The following is a 16,715-nucleotide window of genomic DNA, read 5'->3' as shown; positions in this document are numbered from 1 at the left end:
TGCAGTAGAGGACACAGTAGCTACATCACTGTGACACTGTCATCATCCTATGGTTCTGCCCTACCTTTTCCCGGCACCCCAGCTCTGCTACAAGCTACCTAATAAACAGTAGATTTTTAATTTTTCTGAAGATCATTAAAATACATCATGTGATGTCTCATATAGTCATTAATATGAAGGATATACTGTTAATTATTCTTGCTTATTAATATATTGCCAGTTCAATATTTTTTCCTCTGATTTGACACTTCTCAGTTTTTATAATGTTTAAAAGATAGCATGCCAAAAGCCTTTTTGAAGAGTTTATGAAAAAATATCAGCACAAAATTAATGATAGTGTTTAGGAAGCCTACAGGATTATCTTGATGAAATCTCTCTTTAACACAACGTAGCTAATTTGTCTTCAGTGAAAATCCTCCCTATCATAAGATCAATTTTCTTAACTAAGTAAGGCACAAGTGGATTATTTTCTTGACCATTTTTCACACATACACATAATTCACACATAGAATTAGAAAAGTGTCCTAATTCTATGATTTACCCAATATTATTTTAAATACTAAATTAAGGTAATTTTGGTAAGAAAAGACAATCCAGACCAAGGCCGTAGACAAATGTTTTACAGCAACACCATTACCTCTCAGCTCATTCAATTGTCTGCTGTGACATAATACTCCTTAATAACTACAGACTTTCAGCAAACTTTCTAAAAATATTTCATCTGATATGTAAAACAATGCACCTTCCTTTTGATTGCAATTTCTTCCTTTTTCATTATTGCATAGATCCCCTCAGTCAGCTCTGGCATTCTGGTCACGTAGCCCCTTGTGTCTCTATAATGCCAACTAATTTATAATTGCATTCATGCGTGAGAACCTCCCACATATTTCCCATGCTTCAAGCACTACTGTAGATTTGGTTATGTTGCTCCAAAATTATTTCTTTTTTAATGTAATCTGTATAAATTATGTTTTCCTTTTTATTAAGAACAAAGAGATTCTAGGTGAATTATATCCCACTGATTTTTATTCCTCATCCCTATATTCACATATTCAAAAGTCTCTGAATCAGGGGCCGGCCCGGTGGCGCAAGCGGTTAAGTGCGCGCGCTCCGCTGCGGTGGCCCAGGGTTCGCTGGTTCGGATCCCGGGTGCGCACCGACGCACTGCTTGGTAAGCCATGCTGTGGCGGCGTCCCATATAAAGTGGAGGAAGATAGGCACCGATGTTAGCCCAGGGCCGTCTTCCTCAGCAAAAAAAGAGGAGGATTGGCGGATGTTAGCTCAGGGCTGATCTCCTCACAAAAAAAAAAAAAAAAAAAAGTCTCTGAATCAGTTTTATTACGTTGTCATTCCTTTTTTTAAAAAATCCCCAAGTTACTTGAGTGGCAGTCATCTAATCTCTGTCCCTATCCCTACTTTGCTATGCATTTTAAGTGACAGGCTAGAATCATCCATATTTGCACACTAACATGAAAATAAAAGAATCAAACCTCTCAAACTACCATCTCCTGTCAAATGCAAGAAAAATGCTCTTTGGAAACGTGTACACATAAAAAAATTTACTCTTCCTTTCTATTATTTAAAATTAATTAAAGTGGCCCATAAATTTATGAAAAGGTGCTCGTATTCATCAGCCATCAGGGAAATGCAAATTTAAATTACAACATAATATCATGTACCAACATCATTTATCATAATACCTAAAATTAAAAAGACCAAAAATGCCAATTGTGGGTAAGGATGTGGAGCAACCGGAAGTCTCATATGTTGTTGGTGGGAAGGTAAACTGGTATAACCATTTTAGAAAACTTTTTGGCAAAACAATTTTGTGACAGGGTAAGACAGTTGTGCCATAGAATAAAACAGTTTTAACCTATGAACAAACAATTCTACTCTTAGGTATATACCCATCAGGCATGCATAACACCAAAAACATGTAAAGAATGTTTATAGAAGGAATTCTAAAAACTGGAAAGCACCCAACTGCCCTTCAACAATAGATTGGATTGTGGTACGTTAACACAAATAGAATACACACAGCAATAACTATGAATAATTGACATCTACATGCAAAAATATGGATGATTCTCACAAACGTGATTTTGAATGAAAGAGGCCAGACACAAAAGAATAAATAATGCATGACAAATTGGCTCTCAGTGTCAACCTTGGTCAAGATTTATCCAAAATATTGAGGAAGAGAACGGCCTTGAGGAGAGTAGTACTGTATATCAGAATACAATTTGAAAAAAAATGACCTTGCATTACATACTAACTGTTTGATCTTAGAAAGGTCATTTAACCTCCCTGACCTCATTATTTCTCCATAAAATGGGGATAATGAAACCTTACCTCCCCGAAAGTAAATGACTATTCTGAAGATCTCTGAGGTCCTATGTAGCTTTAAGATCCACGACCCAATGAGATGGTTTCACTACTCTAGTATTTTCATTGATAAAAACATGGATGGTTCTTCTAATAAAACTAATAATAATAGCTAACATTGTTCTATGCACTTGACATGTATTACTCACTCAATCCTCACACCAGTGCTATGAAATAGATGTAATTGCTCTCTCCATTTTACAGATGAGGAAACTGAGACTCTGAGAGGTTAAGTAACTTGACCAAAGTTGCACAGCTAATAAGTGGCAGAGCCAGAATTCAAACCCAGAAAATCTAGCCCCATAACCCACATACTTAGCTACTCAATATGCAAAGATATTATAGTAACTCTATTTTATCTACGTTGACAGGGCTTTTAAAATTAAGTTGAAAACAATCTGATGTCTAATCAACACAGAGCATATTAAAATGCAATCTATATTATGTAATGAAACTGCTTTTGTTCAATCAAAAGAATGACAATTTTAATGCATTCATATAAATCTGGCCTCTTTGAGAAAACACCAATTAAAATTAACTATTGCTACTAGAGCAAGCACAAACCAATTCTGATGGTCATTCACATTTCCTGTATTTGATGCCTCTCTAGAAATGGAGAGGAACTCTGCCTTCCCTGTAGTAGGGTGGGTTTTTCTTTGTTTTTTTTTTTAAACATAGCCTCTTCTACAAAAAACATTATAGCATTAGTTCAGATTTCCTTCCAATTCCCTATTTTCATGAATCACCATTTCTGTGAAGCAGTGCTCTGTGCTCAAACTTGAATCTACAATCTACTGAAAGAAAATAAATGAATGCACTGAATACTTGAAAACCTTTTCTAACTTCAGTGACTTTCAGTAACTTTCTATTTCCTAGAACTTTAGCCAATTATTTTCTGATAATTCTTTGTTTTTTTAATCTAGATTAACGTTTTATGTATTTCAGTTTGACCTCATGCCATTTCACACTTGAAGTCACCCAAAATATGTACACATTACATTTTCTAGAACTACCTTGAATTTATGTCAGTCAATCTCCTTGTCGGCTAGTTGAGAGCCTCTGACTGGGATGAGGGATGTGGTGATGGTGGCTGAAATGGGAGAAGACAGAGGGACAAAGGCAAACTCTGCTTACTTTACAATTCTGCCTCGATTTAGCCAGGACTCCAAATGGCTCTATATGGTAAGCCTAGCCTCCAGTCAATAAAAGTGGATCACTTAGATTAATTGTAGTGGATGATTTTAAAGAAGGAAGTAGGCTCACAAAACACAGCACTTTCAGAAGGAACTTCTCTGGGACTTGTAACTAATTGTGCATTCCCGGACAAGTCATGTACTCCCTCTTATTAGGAAGATGGAGGCAATGGTTACCTTAGAGAGTTGTTGTCAAGATCACATGAGGAACAAATTAAATGCCTTCTAACCTATGGAAGTGACATGTCTTTGATACAGTTGTGACTATTATAACCTCAATGATCTTGCATTGGATTCTATCCTGTCTCTGTTTAGCTCCACCACAGCAGCTCAATGATAGGGGCAGAAAAGGTTAAGCCCCTCCTCCCAACACTTTGCTTGTGTAGATTCAAATAAAGAATTGGTTCTCTCTGACTCCTTTCCCAGAACAACAACCTTCTCATTATTCATCAGTATTTATATTTGGATAATGGGCTGGAGCTGAAGTTACAGAGCGAAAATATAAAGCAGACTGCAAAACAGGGCTGCTTGGAGTTGCACAAACAAATCTGATGAAGGAAGCCTAAGAGCATCAAATAAAGAACACCAAAAAATGACAGGCCACATGCACTTGCTTTGTTCATTTCAATCTTAGCAGAGTAAAATTCAGCAATTAGATCCTATGTTTTACCTTCTAGGGGCTTTAGAAACAACAAGTGATTAATGTCTTTACAGAATGTATTTTGTTAATTTTATGTCATTAAAAAGGCTATTGAGCAAGAGTTTCAACAATAGGATGAGTGCAGGGTATAAGAAGGCGGCTTATATTTGTGCTTTAAAAAGTAAAAAACATAGAACTTAACTTATACTCCCCTGAAATTAAGTTCTTATAAATTATAACAATGATAATACTGGGAAAATTAACATAAAAATGAGATTATTTCCTTCCCTCATATGTACAGTGAGATACACACACACACACACACTTATGTATACTTATGTATAAGTATTGACTTCTCCCACTTTTAGCACCCATGAAAACCTGAACAATGTAAACAAGTCAGTTAATGATTATTACATTTATTTTAAATTATCTCTTATAAAACGTTTTTGCAAAACTTTTCAGAACATTTCCTGAAATATTTTTAGTGACTGGTTTTAAAATTGCACACATGGAGACACATTCCCAAATAATCTCTAAGAATATTTACCATATGAACTAAATGCTTATTTACCTTAGGAAAAAAATTCTATGGGTGTTTACTGAAAATATCTTGCTAGATCTTGTAAAATGTTGCATTCATCAGAACTGGAAGTTCAAATACTCGAAAATAGGCAACAATCCTCTATATTCCATGGCACTGAATATGACCAGCAAGACAAAGTCACTTTATTCTTGGTATTTTTAACCATGTAAAATGAAAGACTCCGATGAATTATTGTGGCATTTCTTCAGTGATGCTGTGGTCCGCTCACTGATCACTTACTTTCAGCCTTCACTATTTTATATATGAAGCAAACAGTCGATTTTCAATCATTAACACCAAAGTCTGCCAGAAGCACTTTGCATTAATGAATCTCAAAATATTTTACCATTTCATTAAATCTAACTGCATGTTGGGAAGATTTCAAGCACAGTCTGATTTAGTAGGCAGCTCACTGTTGGTAACAGAGACAAACGGTAACATCAGAATTGAAATTCACTACTTCTGACTAATGCATCTATCATGATGGTCCATCATCTCAATCAGCCTGCCTCTAATAAAATCGACATCACTTAATACAAATCTATCATATTCACAGGTAACAATGTAGAAGTATTGGTGGAAAGAAGGATAAAAGAAGTTAAAGCAAAAAGTATGATTCCTGCTATTGTCGTGTCATGGATATAAAGCCCTATAATGGGCCCTTCTTCCTCCTACCTCCAACTACCTACAAAGAAAACTACAGAACATCACTACAAACTTTTAGTTATTAGGGCAAGTTCAGGGAAAACTCAGATTACTCCTCACCAAGGAAATTAGCTAGTGACATATGTAAAAACCATTACATTCAATCCTTCCCGGTTCTGCCGAACCTACTTGACTAGGCTAACATACTCTCAGGAAATGGATTGGCTTCGATGTAACGTCCAATAAAATTAAACATAAATGAGCTCCTGAGGGACTTAAATCAATGGACTCAAAGTGACTTCCTGATTTTTCTCTGATAACTTGTCACTCTCACCAGCAGTAGCACATTGCACACTGTATAGGCAAGAGAAAGGTATGGGAATGGTAACTGAGCAGGTAAACATAAAAACCTTAGCAAAAGCAACCATGAATTCTCTCTCCCTCCCCTTCCTACTCCCTTTCCCTCATCTCCTCTTTCTCTGTGTGTGTGTGTGTTTGTGATTATACAGTGGTCCCCCCTTATCTGTGGGGAATACGTTCCAAGACCCCCAGTGAATGCCTGAGACTGCTGAGAATAGCAAACCCTATATATACTACGTTTTTTCCTATACATATGTACCTATGACAAAGTTTAATGTATACATTAGGCACAGTAAGAGATTAATTAATAATAAAATAGAATAATTATAACAATATACTATATTAAAAGTTACCATAGATCTTGGCAACTGCAGCATATGATTTTTATTCTTTCCTTATTAAGTTGAGAACTTTCACCTTTTCATTTAAGGAAACACTTTACAGTTTCTCTTTGGCATATCTGAATTGCCAGCATCACTACTCTTGTGCTTTGGAGCTATTAGTAAGTAAAATAAGGGTGACTTAAACACAAGTACTGCGATACTACAACAGTAGATCTAACTGAGGCAACTACTAAGAGACTTATGGGTGGGCAGTGTATACACTGCAGATATGCTGGACAAAGGGATGATTCACATCCGGGTCAGGATAGAGCAGGATGGAGTGAGATTTTATCATGCTCGCTACTCAGAACAGCATGGCACGCAATTTAAAACTTATAGATTATTTCTGGAATTTTCCGTTTAATATTTTCAGACCACAGTTGACTATAGGTAACTGAAATCACGGAAAGCAAAACCACAGTTAAGGGGGTACTACTGCATTGCACTTATATGCCCTGTATATTCTACAAAATTTATAACAGCTCAGTTTTCATATATGTTACTATTCCTTGGTACAAAAATAGCTAAATTTTAAATGCTACTTTTAAAAAGGATTTAAAGGCAGTCTTTTAAAGTATAAATAATATAGATGCAATGCTTTCTGTTATTAAATGAATGATACAGAACCCATTTGAGGATAGCTATGGATTCAAAGAGCATTTCCAGACATCAGAAGTGAGCTACATACAATGGTTGCTAAAAGGCAGGACAGCTTCCTCATTCAGTGCTGTGCTCCTTTTTTTAATCAATTAAGGCCATGGTTCTGTCCACACTGGACAATTCTACAATAACGTGGACTTCTGTGGTTTGGGCTAATGGAATTGGTGTATCATCTGCTATTGAAGGTCACTTGTATCATTGATTTCCTTGGTTATTGTGGCTGAGTGTGGACCATTCTTAACCTATTTGGGATGTATTTGTATCAAGTAGTGTAATGAGAGAAATGCCTTCCACTAAGTTTCTTATTTCCTACTGGTGCCACTATACAGAATAGATTCCTCCAAGAAAAAACTTTCTGCTAGAATACAAGTATAGCATTTTTAAATGGAAAAGAACTGATCACTCAAAATAGAGAAGGTATTCTTTCTATTTTCAACATTTTTAAAAGCTATTTAGCTTGCCCAGATTAAACAAATGATGGGTGGATATTTATTAATACAAAGCTTTATTTTTGCCAAAAAACGTATTCATCATAAAAGTTATGCTCACATTTGCATTCCTTACAGCATTTGCCATCCACGTATGCAAGAGCCGACTTAAGTGGGCAGTCAGGAATCGGGCAGATCAGAGTTTCACACTGGATGGTTCCATTCTGAGAAGAAAACAATATTTAAAGAATTTCCAAGTTGCAGTTTGATAGTCTTCAAGCATTTTTTAATCTGTTTCTTAAATTTCAAACTCTTCACATAAAATGTCATAGATACCACTATTTTTTGGTTATTATGCAATAAAACCAATAATACAGAGACCCACAGTAATACAAATTGGGTCCTATCACAGGCGGTAATTGGCTCCCAGCTTCTCTCCAGCAACTGATCCTAAATGAGCTAGACTTCTCAACTTCTGTTGAGGTGAGGATGAGGACATAAGTGGAGGGAAGGGCACACACTGGCAGGGAAATGGCAGGCTAAGGGTAAGCCTGGGGCACTCATGTCTCCCCAGATTACTCACAAAATGAGCATCAACAAACCAGGAGATTCTGGAATAGCTGATCCCATCCTGGAGACTGTCTCAGGACTCAGAATCTTCCCACGGATATTTAAGATCAGACAGGCCACCACCATAAGGCAGTGCTCACAATTCCCAAAAGAGGCACCAAACTACAGACAAGACACAAGGAATTTGATTCCTGAAGGTCATCCAGCACTCCGAGGCTGCTAGTGGGTTTTCTAGTCATTTCATTGACCTCACTATATCACATCGTGTATTTTACTCAATTCAATTTTTGGCCCCCATTGAACAAGATGGGAAGGCTTTACTGTATTTGTAAAGTGCTATAATTTTGGTAGGAACATAATAAGTTCCTGAATAGAAATCATAACACATGCTTACACGTGTGCACACATATGGCTATTTCAGAGCTGCCTTTGACTTTCTCACATGCATGATATTCTGCTTTTGAATAAACTTGATGAACTTGGGGAAATTTTTTTTAAGGCTAATTCACATAGACTTCTGACTTCTTTCCAGTAAAAAAGTTTTAACAGATGAATTCATGTGGAATTTAAATGTTCAAAACCAAACTAGGTTTGAACTTTTCTTTGAAAATGAACATACTTTTGAAATAATAATGGATTAAATATTCTACTTTATTAGTGAGCAATTAGAGAAATCATATTTATTTAAATTCTATAACTTGTATTCTGCTGTATTAGTTAACATTTAAAGATTGTCTTATTTATTTAAACTCCGTTATTTGCTTATATGGCCCAATCTGGTCACAATATTTCATGCTGCATATAATTTAGTTGTATTAAAATGCATTAATATGATACAATCTATACAGAAACTGGTATATAATAATGTACACTTGAAATTTACACAATGTTAAAAGCCAATATGACCTCAATAAAATTTTTTTAAAAATGCATTAATAAACACATGAGGAGAAAAAAATCCCTAGAAATGTTTAAAGAATAACAGGATAGAATCCTTTGGGAATCACCTTACTAACCCAATTTAAATCACTAACCTCATGTGTGTACCAATAAACTTAAACTTTATAGCATTCCTAAACCATAATCATCTTTATAGGCTAGAGAGTGTCTTTAATAATGCAACACACAGTCCTTTAGATTTGACCAGGTTTGCTAGCTAAATATGTTGTGTCTTGAGGAAATGGGTCTTGAAATTTTCATGATTACATTGTTTTAATGAATTTTTAAACAGTGGGGGCATCTGAATTCCCTCAGTCTGAACTCCAGTGGAAGCCATACCAGGCATGTGCAGTTCTTACAGCCGTCTGTCCAGGACTCAAATTCTCGGTAGGTGGTTCCCTTCATGGTGCAAGTCCTTTCACAATAGCACTGATCCAATCTATTCATTCGCTGTTCAGCTCGAGACAGCTGTAGCACAAAGAAAGGGGTTCATATTGTTCATCATTCCAGCAACACAGAAATGCTAAATACTCCAATAGGCATCTGATTTTTTTTAAGTGTATAGCAGTCATGATGGCTATACCCATCAACTATTTGCTGAAAATATACTTAAGCCTTTAGTTAAAAAGAAAAGGTTTTTCCTCCACTTCTTTTTTGTGGTAAACTTGCTCCCTGCCTTTGAGAAAAAAAAAAAAGCATAATTTATAATATAAAAATGAAGACTAACTCAAAACAGCATCACCCACAATGCAGAGAAGCATTTTCCATCGTTAAAAATGTTTAATTTCATGAATAAGTTTACTCAAGTGAAAACATAAATTTTCAAATTTATATTGTGTCAGAAACAAATCATCGATATACAATAACTTGCAGGTTATCAGTAACTACTACGCAAGATGACAACAGTCTGGTGAAATTGTAGGTAAACTTGATACACGCTTAAGACAGTGAACAATCCGACAACTGTAACACAGTGGTAGAAAGCACTTATGGAACCATTTCCTCTACATAATTCTAGTGTCCATATTCTTTACAAAGTCCTGTCACCTCCTTGCTTGTAAATAAAAACTAAATAATAGTAAAAATGAAATTAAACAATAAATCCTGTTGTAATACGCAGTGCAAAAACCAGGTAATCTGCCTCATTCCTGATTTACTGAATCATTTGTTATACAGATGGCCAGAGTTTGAATACTGATAAGCTCTTTCCTTGAGCAGAGATTTAGATGCAGGACTAACAAACAGTAGAGTATAAGAAAAGTCTCAAAGCTGAACATTTGCAGTTATAAAAGGAACTATAAGGAATCTCAAGGATTTCTGAGCTCCCCACACTATATTTATAAGTAGTTTTTACCTTGGCTGATGTTTTGGCCAAAATGTCCTGGAGCTCCATGATCTTCTGCACGAGTCCGTGGAAGTCATTGCAAGTTGGACAGGCTGGAATTACAAACACCACACTGGTCAAGTTGTATTTATAAGGGGTTCAGTCTGGTTAAGTCTATGCTGACAACTAATATCTGGGAACTCGAATCTCAAACTGACATGCTGGACAAAATTAAGCAAGAAGCACACTGTTCATCACACGGTGCAAGAACTAATGGACTTACTGCGATTAAGATCTGGGCACTGAGCAATAAATCCTTGGGGCATGACAAGCAATTGCACATCTTGCATTATACCCTGTATGTGAAAAATTTTAAAAGAGACATATTACTTTCATCTACCCAAATTATGTTCAACAGTCAAGTTCATGAAGAAAAATATTACAGGATAAACTCACCAAAATCCCTAAATAAAATCTTTTTGAATACATGACTACTACGTCAAACCAAAAGGAAAGAAATACATCAGACAAAATAGATGATTACCCATGTACTCTCTTATTGATAATATTTTTAAAGCCTTAAGATTAAATGTCAAGATATAATTAAGAGGCAATAGTCATGTTGTTTTGAGAAGTTATTTTTAGTTAGCCGCTGAAGAAAGGTTTGAAAATGACCTTTAAAAATCAACCTGAAAACCACTTCTGGTTTCAGCAACAGTGAAACTGATACTAATTCTAAATTAACTGCAATCATCAAAGAGAAAAGGATAGAAAAACTGAGTCATGAGAGCAACGCTCATTTGAGCATTTTTCATTTTCCAGTTGGATCTTTTAAAACTAATTTCTCAACTTAGAAAAAGACAATAGATTCATTAAACAGCTGCAGCAGGACTTAATGATGAGTCCTTAGGAGTACAGAAAGTTTAGTATGAAATTTTTTAAAATGCCAGCTGGAAATGACCCATTTTACACAGAGGGCCACATCACATGTTTACAGGCACAATTCACATGCATCCTTAGTCATTAAGGTATAATTAGCTTCCAGCTTACTGAGATCTTAAAGCAAAGGCCAAATGGTAGCTCAAAAATGACCTCATCAGACACATTCCAGCTGTCCCTTTCATCAACCACCCCCTCTCTTCCTTCATCAACTTTATATATTTTCTTTAATTAATATTTCACTTTATACTTTTGAAAAATGCAAAAAGAATGTCTAATGACAGGGGGACAGTACCAACATATTATCAAGACAATTTGAATGTATCTACAAAGACTTACCAGTCAAATACTGGCCTATATCTTCTGCATGTTTAATCTGATTAATAGCATTGTATAAAAAGAGTGTCAATGTGAATGAGAAACATTTTAGTATACTGTGTGGCAATTGCTGGATCTGTTGTTTGCTTGGGATCTGAATTAAGGTGGCAACTTGTGTACAAACTCCTATCATTTGGAAGCAGCAACATAAAAATGAGGCGACCATGTACTGTTATATAGTTAGTGCACTGCACAAAAATTATGAGTTAAAGTTATGACTCCTGGAGTAGCATACATAATTGCTGTGTGAGAAGGATTCTGAGGCTTCATGGGAAAGACTGCCATGATTAAGTAGAGGAGAGACTTGGCAAGCACAGCACAAATTTGCCATCCCTTACGTGGGCAAAGAGCATTGATTTTTCAGGATTTGCAAGGATGGGATCAATTCCCCATGAATGGCTTTGGGCAAGTTACTTAACCTCTCTGAGCAGGTTTATGCTTAAGTAAAAGAGAGAAAAAAGACCTTGCATCAAGCTAGCAAGACTAGGATTCAATGGAACAACATATTGAAAGCACTTGGTTTCCAGGTAACAGACAGTTTAAGTAAGTTTGTAAAACACCTTTCGAGGATTACAAACCATGCTTAGAACACAATTTTAAAATTACCAGTACCTTCTCTACCTAGAAATCCATGAGTTGAATCACCTATCATTCCTTTATTTAACAACCATTTGCCAAGCCACTTCTGTATTACTGGCACTATCACAGTCACTGGGGGAAAAATGATTACACTATGGGCTTGTGCTCAAGCAGTTTTCCGGCCTTTATTTCTTCATCCTTAAAATACAGAAAGTTAAATGGGATGTCTTTTAGATCCTCTACAATGATGAAATTCTATGGAGTGTGTCTCTAAGTAGACACTAAAGAAAAAGGTATAAATTATGATTGCTTTCTAGTTTTGGTAGATTTGTGCATACATATGTATTCTGTCTCACTTTCTGGAGTGCAAGGAGACCATGAATAATGAATACTGAAAAGTTTTCAATCCTCTATTATTAACATCCCTGTAAAAGTATCATCAGAGGTTATATTTCAATGGTAGGGAATTTATTTGTATATTAACATTTTTAGATTTTTATTACTTTGAATATTTAATTTCAAGAATGATATGTTAACTGTCCTGATTGCAGCCTTGAGATCATCTCTGTACTGTCTAAAGATCAAACTCATTCAGGAAAAAACAGAAAATACTGTTGGCCAGCTAAATAAAACACGAGTGTAAAAAAAAAAAAAATAGAAAGGAACACCAATAGAAAAAAACTATATAAGCAAATTCTTTTGTTTCATGCCATAAAAAGCAAAATGTACTTTTCCAAACTCATTAGAAAGCATTTACATTTACACTTTAAGCTCAGACTTTAGCCAAAAGATACCTTAAAATATCCGTGTGCGTTATTTCTCTGTCCCAGCCAAAATGTTGTGCCCAGAGGCAAGTCTGTGGAGGGCTTTTCCACCACTCTTTCATATATTCTGCAAAAAAGGAACATCAGATAAGCGATGTGAGTTAACAGTCATTTCTTGGAATCTTCCATTTCCTGAACTGAGAACATTTCACTTACTTATTGCAGTCAATGTGTAAAATCAAATGGGAGGCACTGATGGCTAAGGAGAGCTTGTGCCACTTATCATCAGCCAAAATGTAAGGAAACACTTCCGTGTGAGGGCGGTGACTGCCTGAGCGGTAATGCAGTCTCACTTCATTCCGATGGCCACTGCTTTCCAGTTCCAGGTACCTGCACAGAGAAGAAGAGCCATACAGGGTCCATTGAAAATAAAGTTCAAAAATTATTGACATGACCTCTGTCTCCAGAAAGATGGAGTAGATATGCTTTTCCTATTCCTCTAACTAAGTAAAACTAGATATTATATTATAAAACCAACATAAAAAGAGTCTGAAAGATGAAAAAAGGAGAGAAAACCAGCAAGGGACCTCAGGACCCAAGGAACAACACAGTAGTGTGTTTGCTGGCTTTTGTTTTTGCCTCATATATCCCAGACTTGAAGCCGAGGAAGCCAGCAACCTCGAAATATCAGTGGATACAAATTTAAACAGTCCCAACAGAAGCCTGCTCCCTCCAGCCAAAATACCAGAAAAGAGAAAGCCTAGCAAGACAAAAACTTTTAGAGAAGAACCACTCTATTCCAGCCAAACACCATAGGAAAAAAATGTGGCCCTATCCCCAACTATGCCAGCCAAGGCAAAGTGGGGAACCTAGATTTCCACCTTCTTGAGGCAGAAATGAAATTCTCAATACCTCTGCTAGGGTGGTGACAGAGAAGGCCAAGTAGACAGCCAAGTCGGTAATGAAGCCCCCCCAGGTCATGAGCAGAGACCACATGAGGAGGAGCCTGGGCTTCCACCCCTATCTCACAGTAACAAAGCACACTGCCCCCCCCACACTGGGATGGCATCAGAGGAGGCCTAGCAGACAGTCAGGACTTTCACCATCACCCAGCAGCAATGAGACATCCCTACCACAGTGTCAGCAGAGACCATGTGGGGAGTTGGAACTTCCACTCCTACCCAGAAATAATAGGAGCTCCCCCTCAATTCTCAACAGAAGACAAGTGGGGAACCTCGTCCACCCGGAAGTAACAAGACAGCACCCTCCCATCCCCTGCCAGATCAGAGTCACAGAAAGCTAGCTAAAACAGGGAGTTTAAATAAGATCCAAGTCTCAGAACATGATACATAAATGCCCAGGTTTCAATCGAAAATCATATGCCATACCAAGAACCAAAAAGATCTCAAATTTAATGAAAAAAGATAATCAAAAGATATCAACACCAAGATGCTAGAGATGTTAGTATTACCTGACAAAGATTTTAAAGAAGCATTGATAAAAGCAAGAAATTATAGAACAACCTTGAAACAAATGAAAAAAATAGAAAGCCTCAGCAAAGAAGTAGAATAAGCACAAAGCAAATCTATACAGAAGAAACAAACGGAAGTTTTAAAACTGAAAAATACAATAACTGAAATAAAAAGCTCAACGGATGAGCTAAATAGTAGAATAGAGGGGACCAAGAAAAGAATCAGCTAACTGGAAGACAGAACAAAAATTATCCAATCAGAACAATAGAGAGAAAATAGACTGAAAAGAAAAATGAGCAGAGTCTCAGAGACCTATGAGATTTTAAAAAAAGATCTAACATTTGTATAATTAGAGTCCATAAAAGAGGAGAAAGAGGGTGAACTGAAAAAGTACTTGAAGAAATAATAGCTGAAAACCTCCCAAATTTGACAAGAGATGTAAACTCACAGATTCAAGACTCTAACCAAAACCCAAACCAGATAAACTCAAAATACTCATCATAATTCAACTTTTGAAAACTAAAACCAAAGAAAAAATATTGAATGCAGTCAGAAAAAATCAATACATTATGTAAAGGGAAACACATTTAGAATTATTAGTGGATTCCTCAACAGAAACAATGGAAGCCAGAAGGAAGTAGCACAGTATTTTTCACATGATGAAAGAAAAAGCTGTCTGCCCAGAATCCTATATCCAACAAAAGTATCCTTCAGAAATGAAGAAATCAAGACATTCTCAAATGAAGGAAAACTAAGATAATTTGAATCAAGTTTTAAACATAGATATGTTGTGTTTAAGGTACCTAATGAACACTCAAGGGCACATGTAGGGAGAATAGCTAGATCTACAACTCTGAGGTAGAGTGAGGTCCATAATAGAGATAGGAATTTGGGAGTTATAGGCATACAGATCGTCTTGAAAGCCACGGAGGCACAGGGATTACCAAGGTAATTATTATAGATGAGAGAAGTACACGCTAATATTTTGAGGAGGGACCAGCAAAGGAAATCAATAAGTGTGGCTAGTGAGAATAGAGGGGAAAAAAGTGACAGTGGTGTCCCAAAGGCCTAGTGATGAAGAAGATGCCCCAGGAAAGAGGGAGTAATCAACTGCATCACCTGCCGCTAATAGGTCAAGCAAGATGAAGACTTCACCACTGGGTTGAGCAAAACAGAGGTGTCTGGTGACCCTAAAGCTATTTCAGAAAACCTTATAGGGAAGAAAGCCTGCTTGAAGTAGGCTCAAGAGACAATGGGCAGAGAGAAATAAGGGACATCAAGTACAGACATTTTGGAGAAATGGGAAGGTAGCTGCTGAAAAGACACATATTCAAGGGAGGTTTGTCTTTATTTTATTTATTTAATTTTTGTGTGAGGAAGATCAGCCCTGAGCTAACATCCATGCCAATCCTCCTCTTTTTGCTGAGGAAGACTGGCCCTGAGCTAACATCCATGCCGATCTTCCTCCACTTTATATGGAATGCCGCTACAGCATGGCCTGACAAGCAGTGCATTGGTGTGCGCCCAGGATCCAAACTCGGGCCGTCAGAAGCAGAGCGCCCGCACCTCACCGCTACGCCACGGGGCCGGCCTCCTGTCTTTATTTTAATTGGTAAGAAATGCTACACATGTTGAAATAGTGAATATCTGATAAAATACCAACTATCCACTCACAGAGGAATTATGATGCATCCATTTTCTGGAACACTATGCCTCTCTACAAAAGAATGAGGTTCTGACATGAAACAATGCTAACAATGTTTACCATTAAGTCAACAAACAAATGCAAGAAATGTTTACTATTAAGTAAACAAACAAAAAAAACTCTATAGAGTGCAGTTTTGTTTGACGAAACTGTGTGTGTGTGTGTGTGTGTGCATGTATCTGTTTAGAGAAAAAAAGATCAAGAAGGATACATACCAAGATGTTAACAGTAGTTACATCAGGGGAGTACAATTAGGGCGAAAGAATGTAAAGAACCTTCTCATGTATTTTTATATCCTTGAATTTTCTTAATTAATGATGTATTATTCTTTAATGTAATATATATATAGTAAAAATTCTATTTTAAGATAAAAAATAAACTAAGTAGTCAAGAATATAAATCACGTTTAGAACTTATTAAGAATAAACAAAACTCTAACTTGTTTGGGTTTTGATCCAAAAGACACAGCTAGAGAATCCTTTATATATTATTATTTGACAGCAAGTATTCATTATTTAATCAATTCAGCTAGTGAATTCTATAATGATAAAGAAGTGTTTGCATTTTTGGAAAAATAACATCAGCAACCACACTGCCCCATTGCTACATACCTGTCAGTTCCTAACACATTGAGGCAAGAACCCTATTGTTGCTGTCGGGTCTCATCCTCTAGATCTTATTAGAAATGTCGCCTGCATTGAATTCCTAAACTTGAGGCACTAAAAGCAGTCTTTAATAACAACGAGGCTGACGCTATGCCCTATA

General features: G+C 36.5%; 1 protein-coding gene across 4 annotated transcripts in view; it reads right to left on the bottom strand.

The window, feature by feature from the left end:
* The window catches only part of NELL2 (neural EGFL like 2), a 349,420-nt gene that overhangs the window by 203,392 nt on the left and 129,313 nt on the right, over nt 1-16,715 (bottom strand). For all 4 annotated transcript variants that reach the window (XM_058558457.1, XM_058558453.1, XM_058558456.1 and 1 more), the window contains exons 5-10: nt 12,990-13,163; nt 12,804-12,900; nt 10,397-10,469; nt 10,144-10,226; nt 9,129-9,257; nt 7,402-7,504 (exon numbers count right to left, since the gene is read on the bottom strand). In XM_058558457.1, coding sequence (XP_058414440.1) covers nt 7,402-7,504; nt 9,129-9,257; nt 10,144-10,226; nt 10,397-10,469; nt 12,804-12,900; nt 12,990-13,163 — 659 coding nt within the window. The remainder of the gene's footprint in view (nt 1-7,401; nt 7,505-9,128; nt 9,258-10,143; nt 10,227-10,396; nt 10,470-12,803; nt 12,901-12,989; nt 13,164-16,715) is intronic.

The sequence above is a fragment of the Diceros bicornis genome, chromosome 17 (genome assembly GCF_020826845.1).
Source record: "Diceros bicornis minor isolate mBicDic1 chromosome 17, mDicBic1.mat.cur, whole genome shotgun sequence".
NCBI classification, from domain to species: domain Eukaryota; kingdom Metazoa; phylum Chordata; class Mammalia; order Perissodactyla; family Rhinocerotidae; genus Diceros; species Diceros bicornis.
This window is presented reverse-complemented; position numbering and strand designations above follow the sequence as displayed.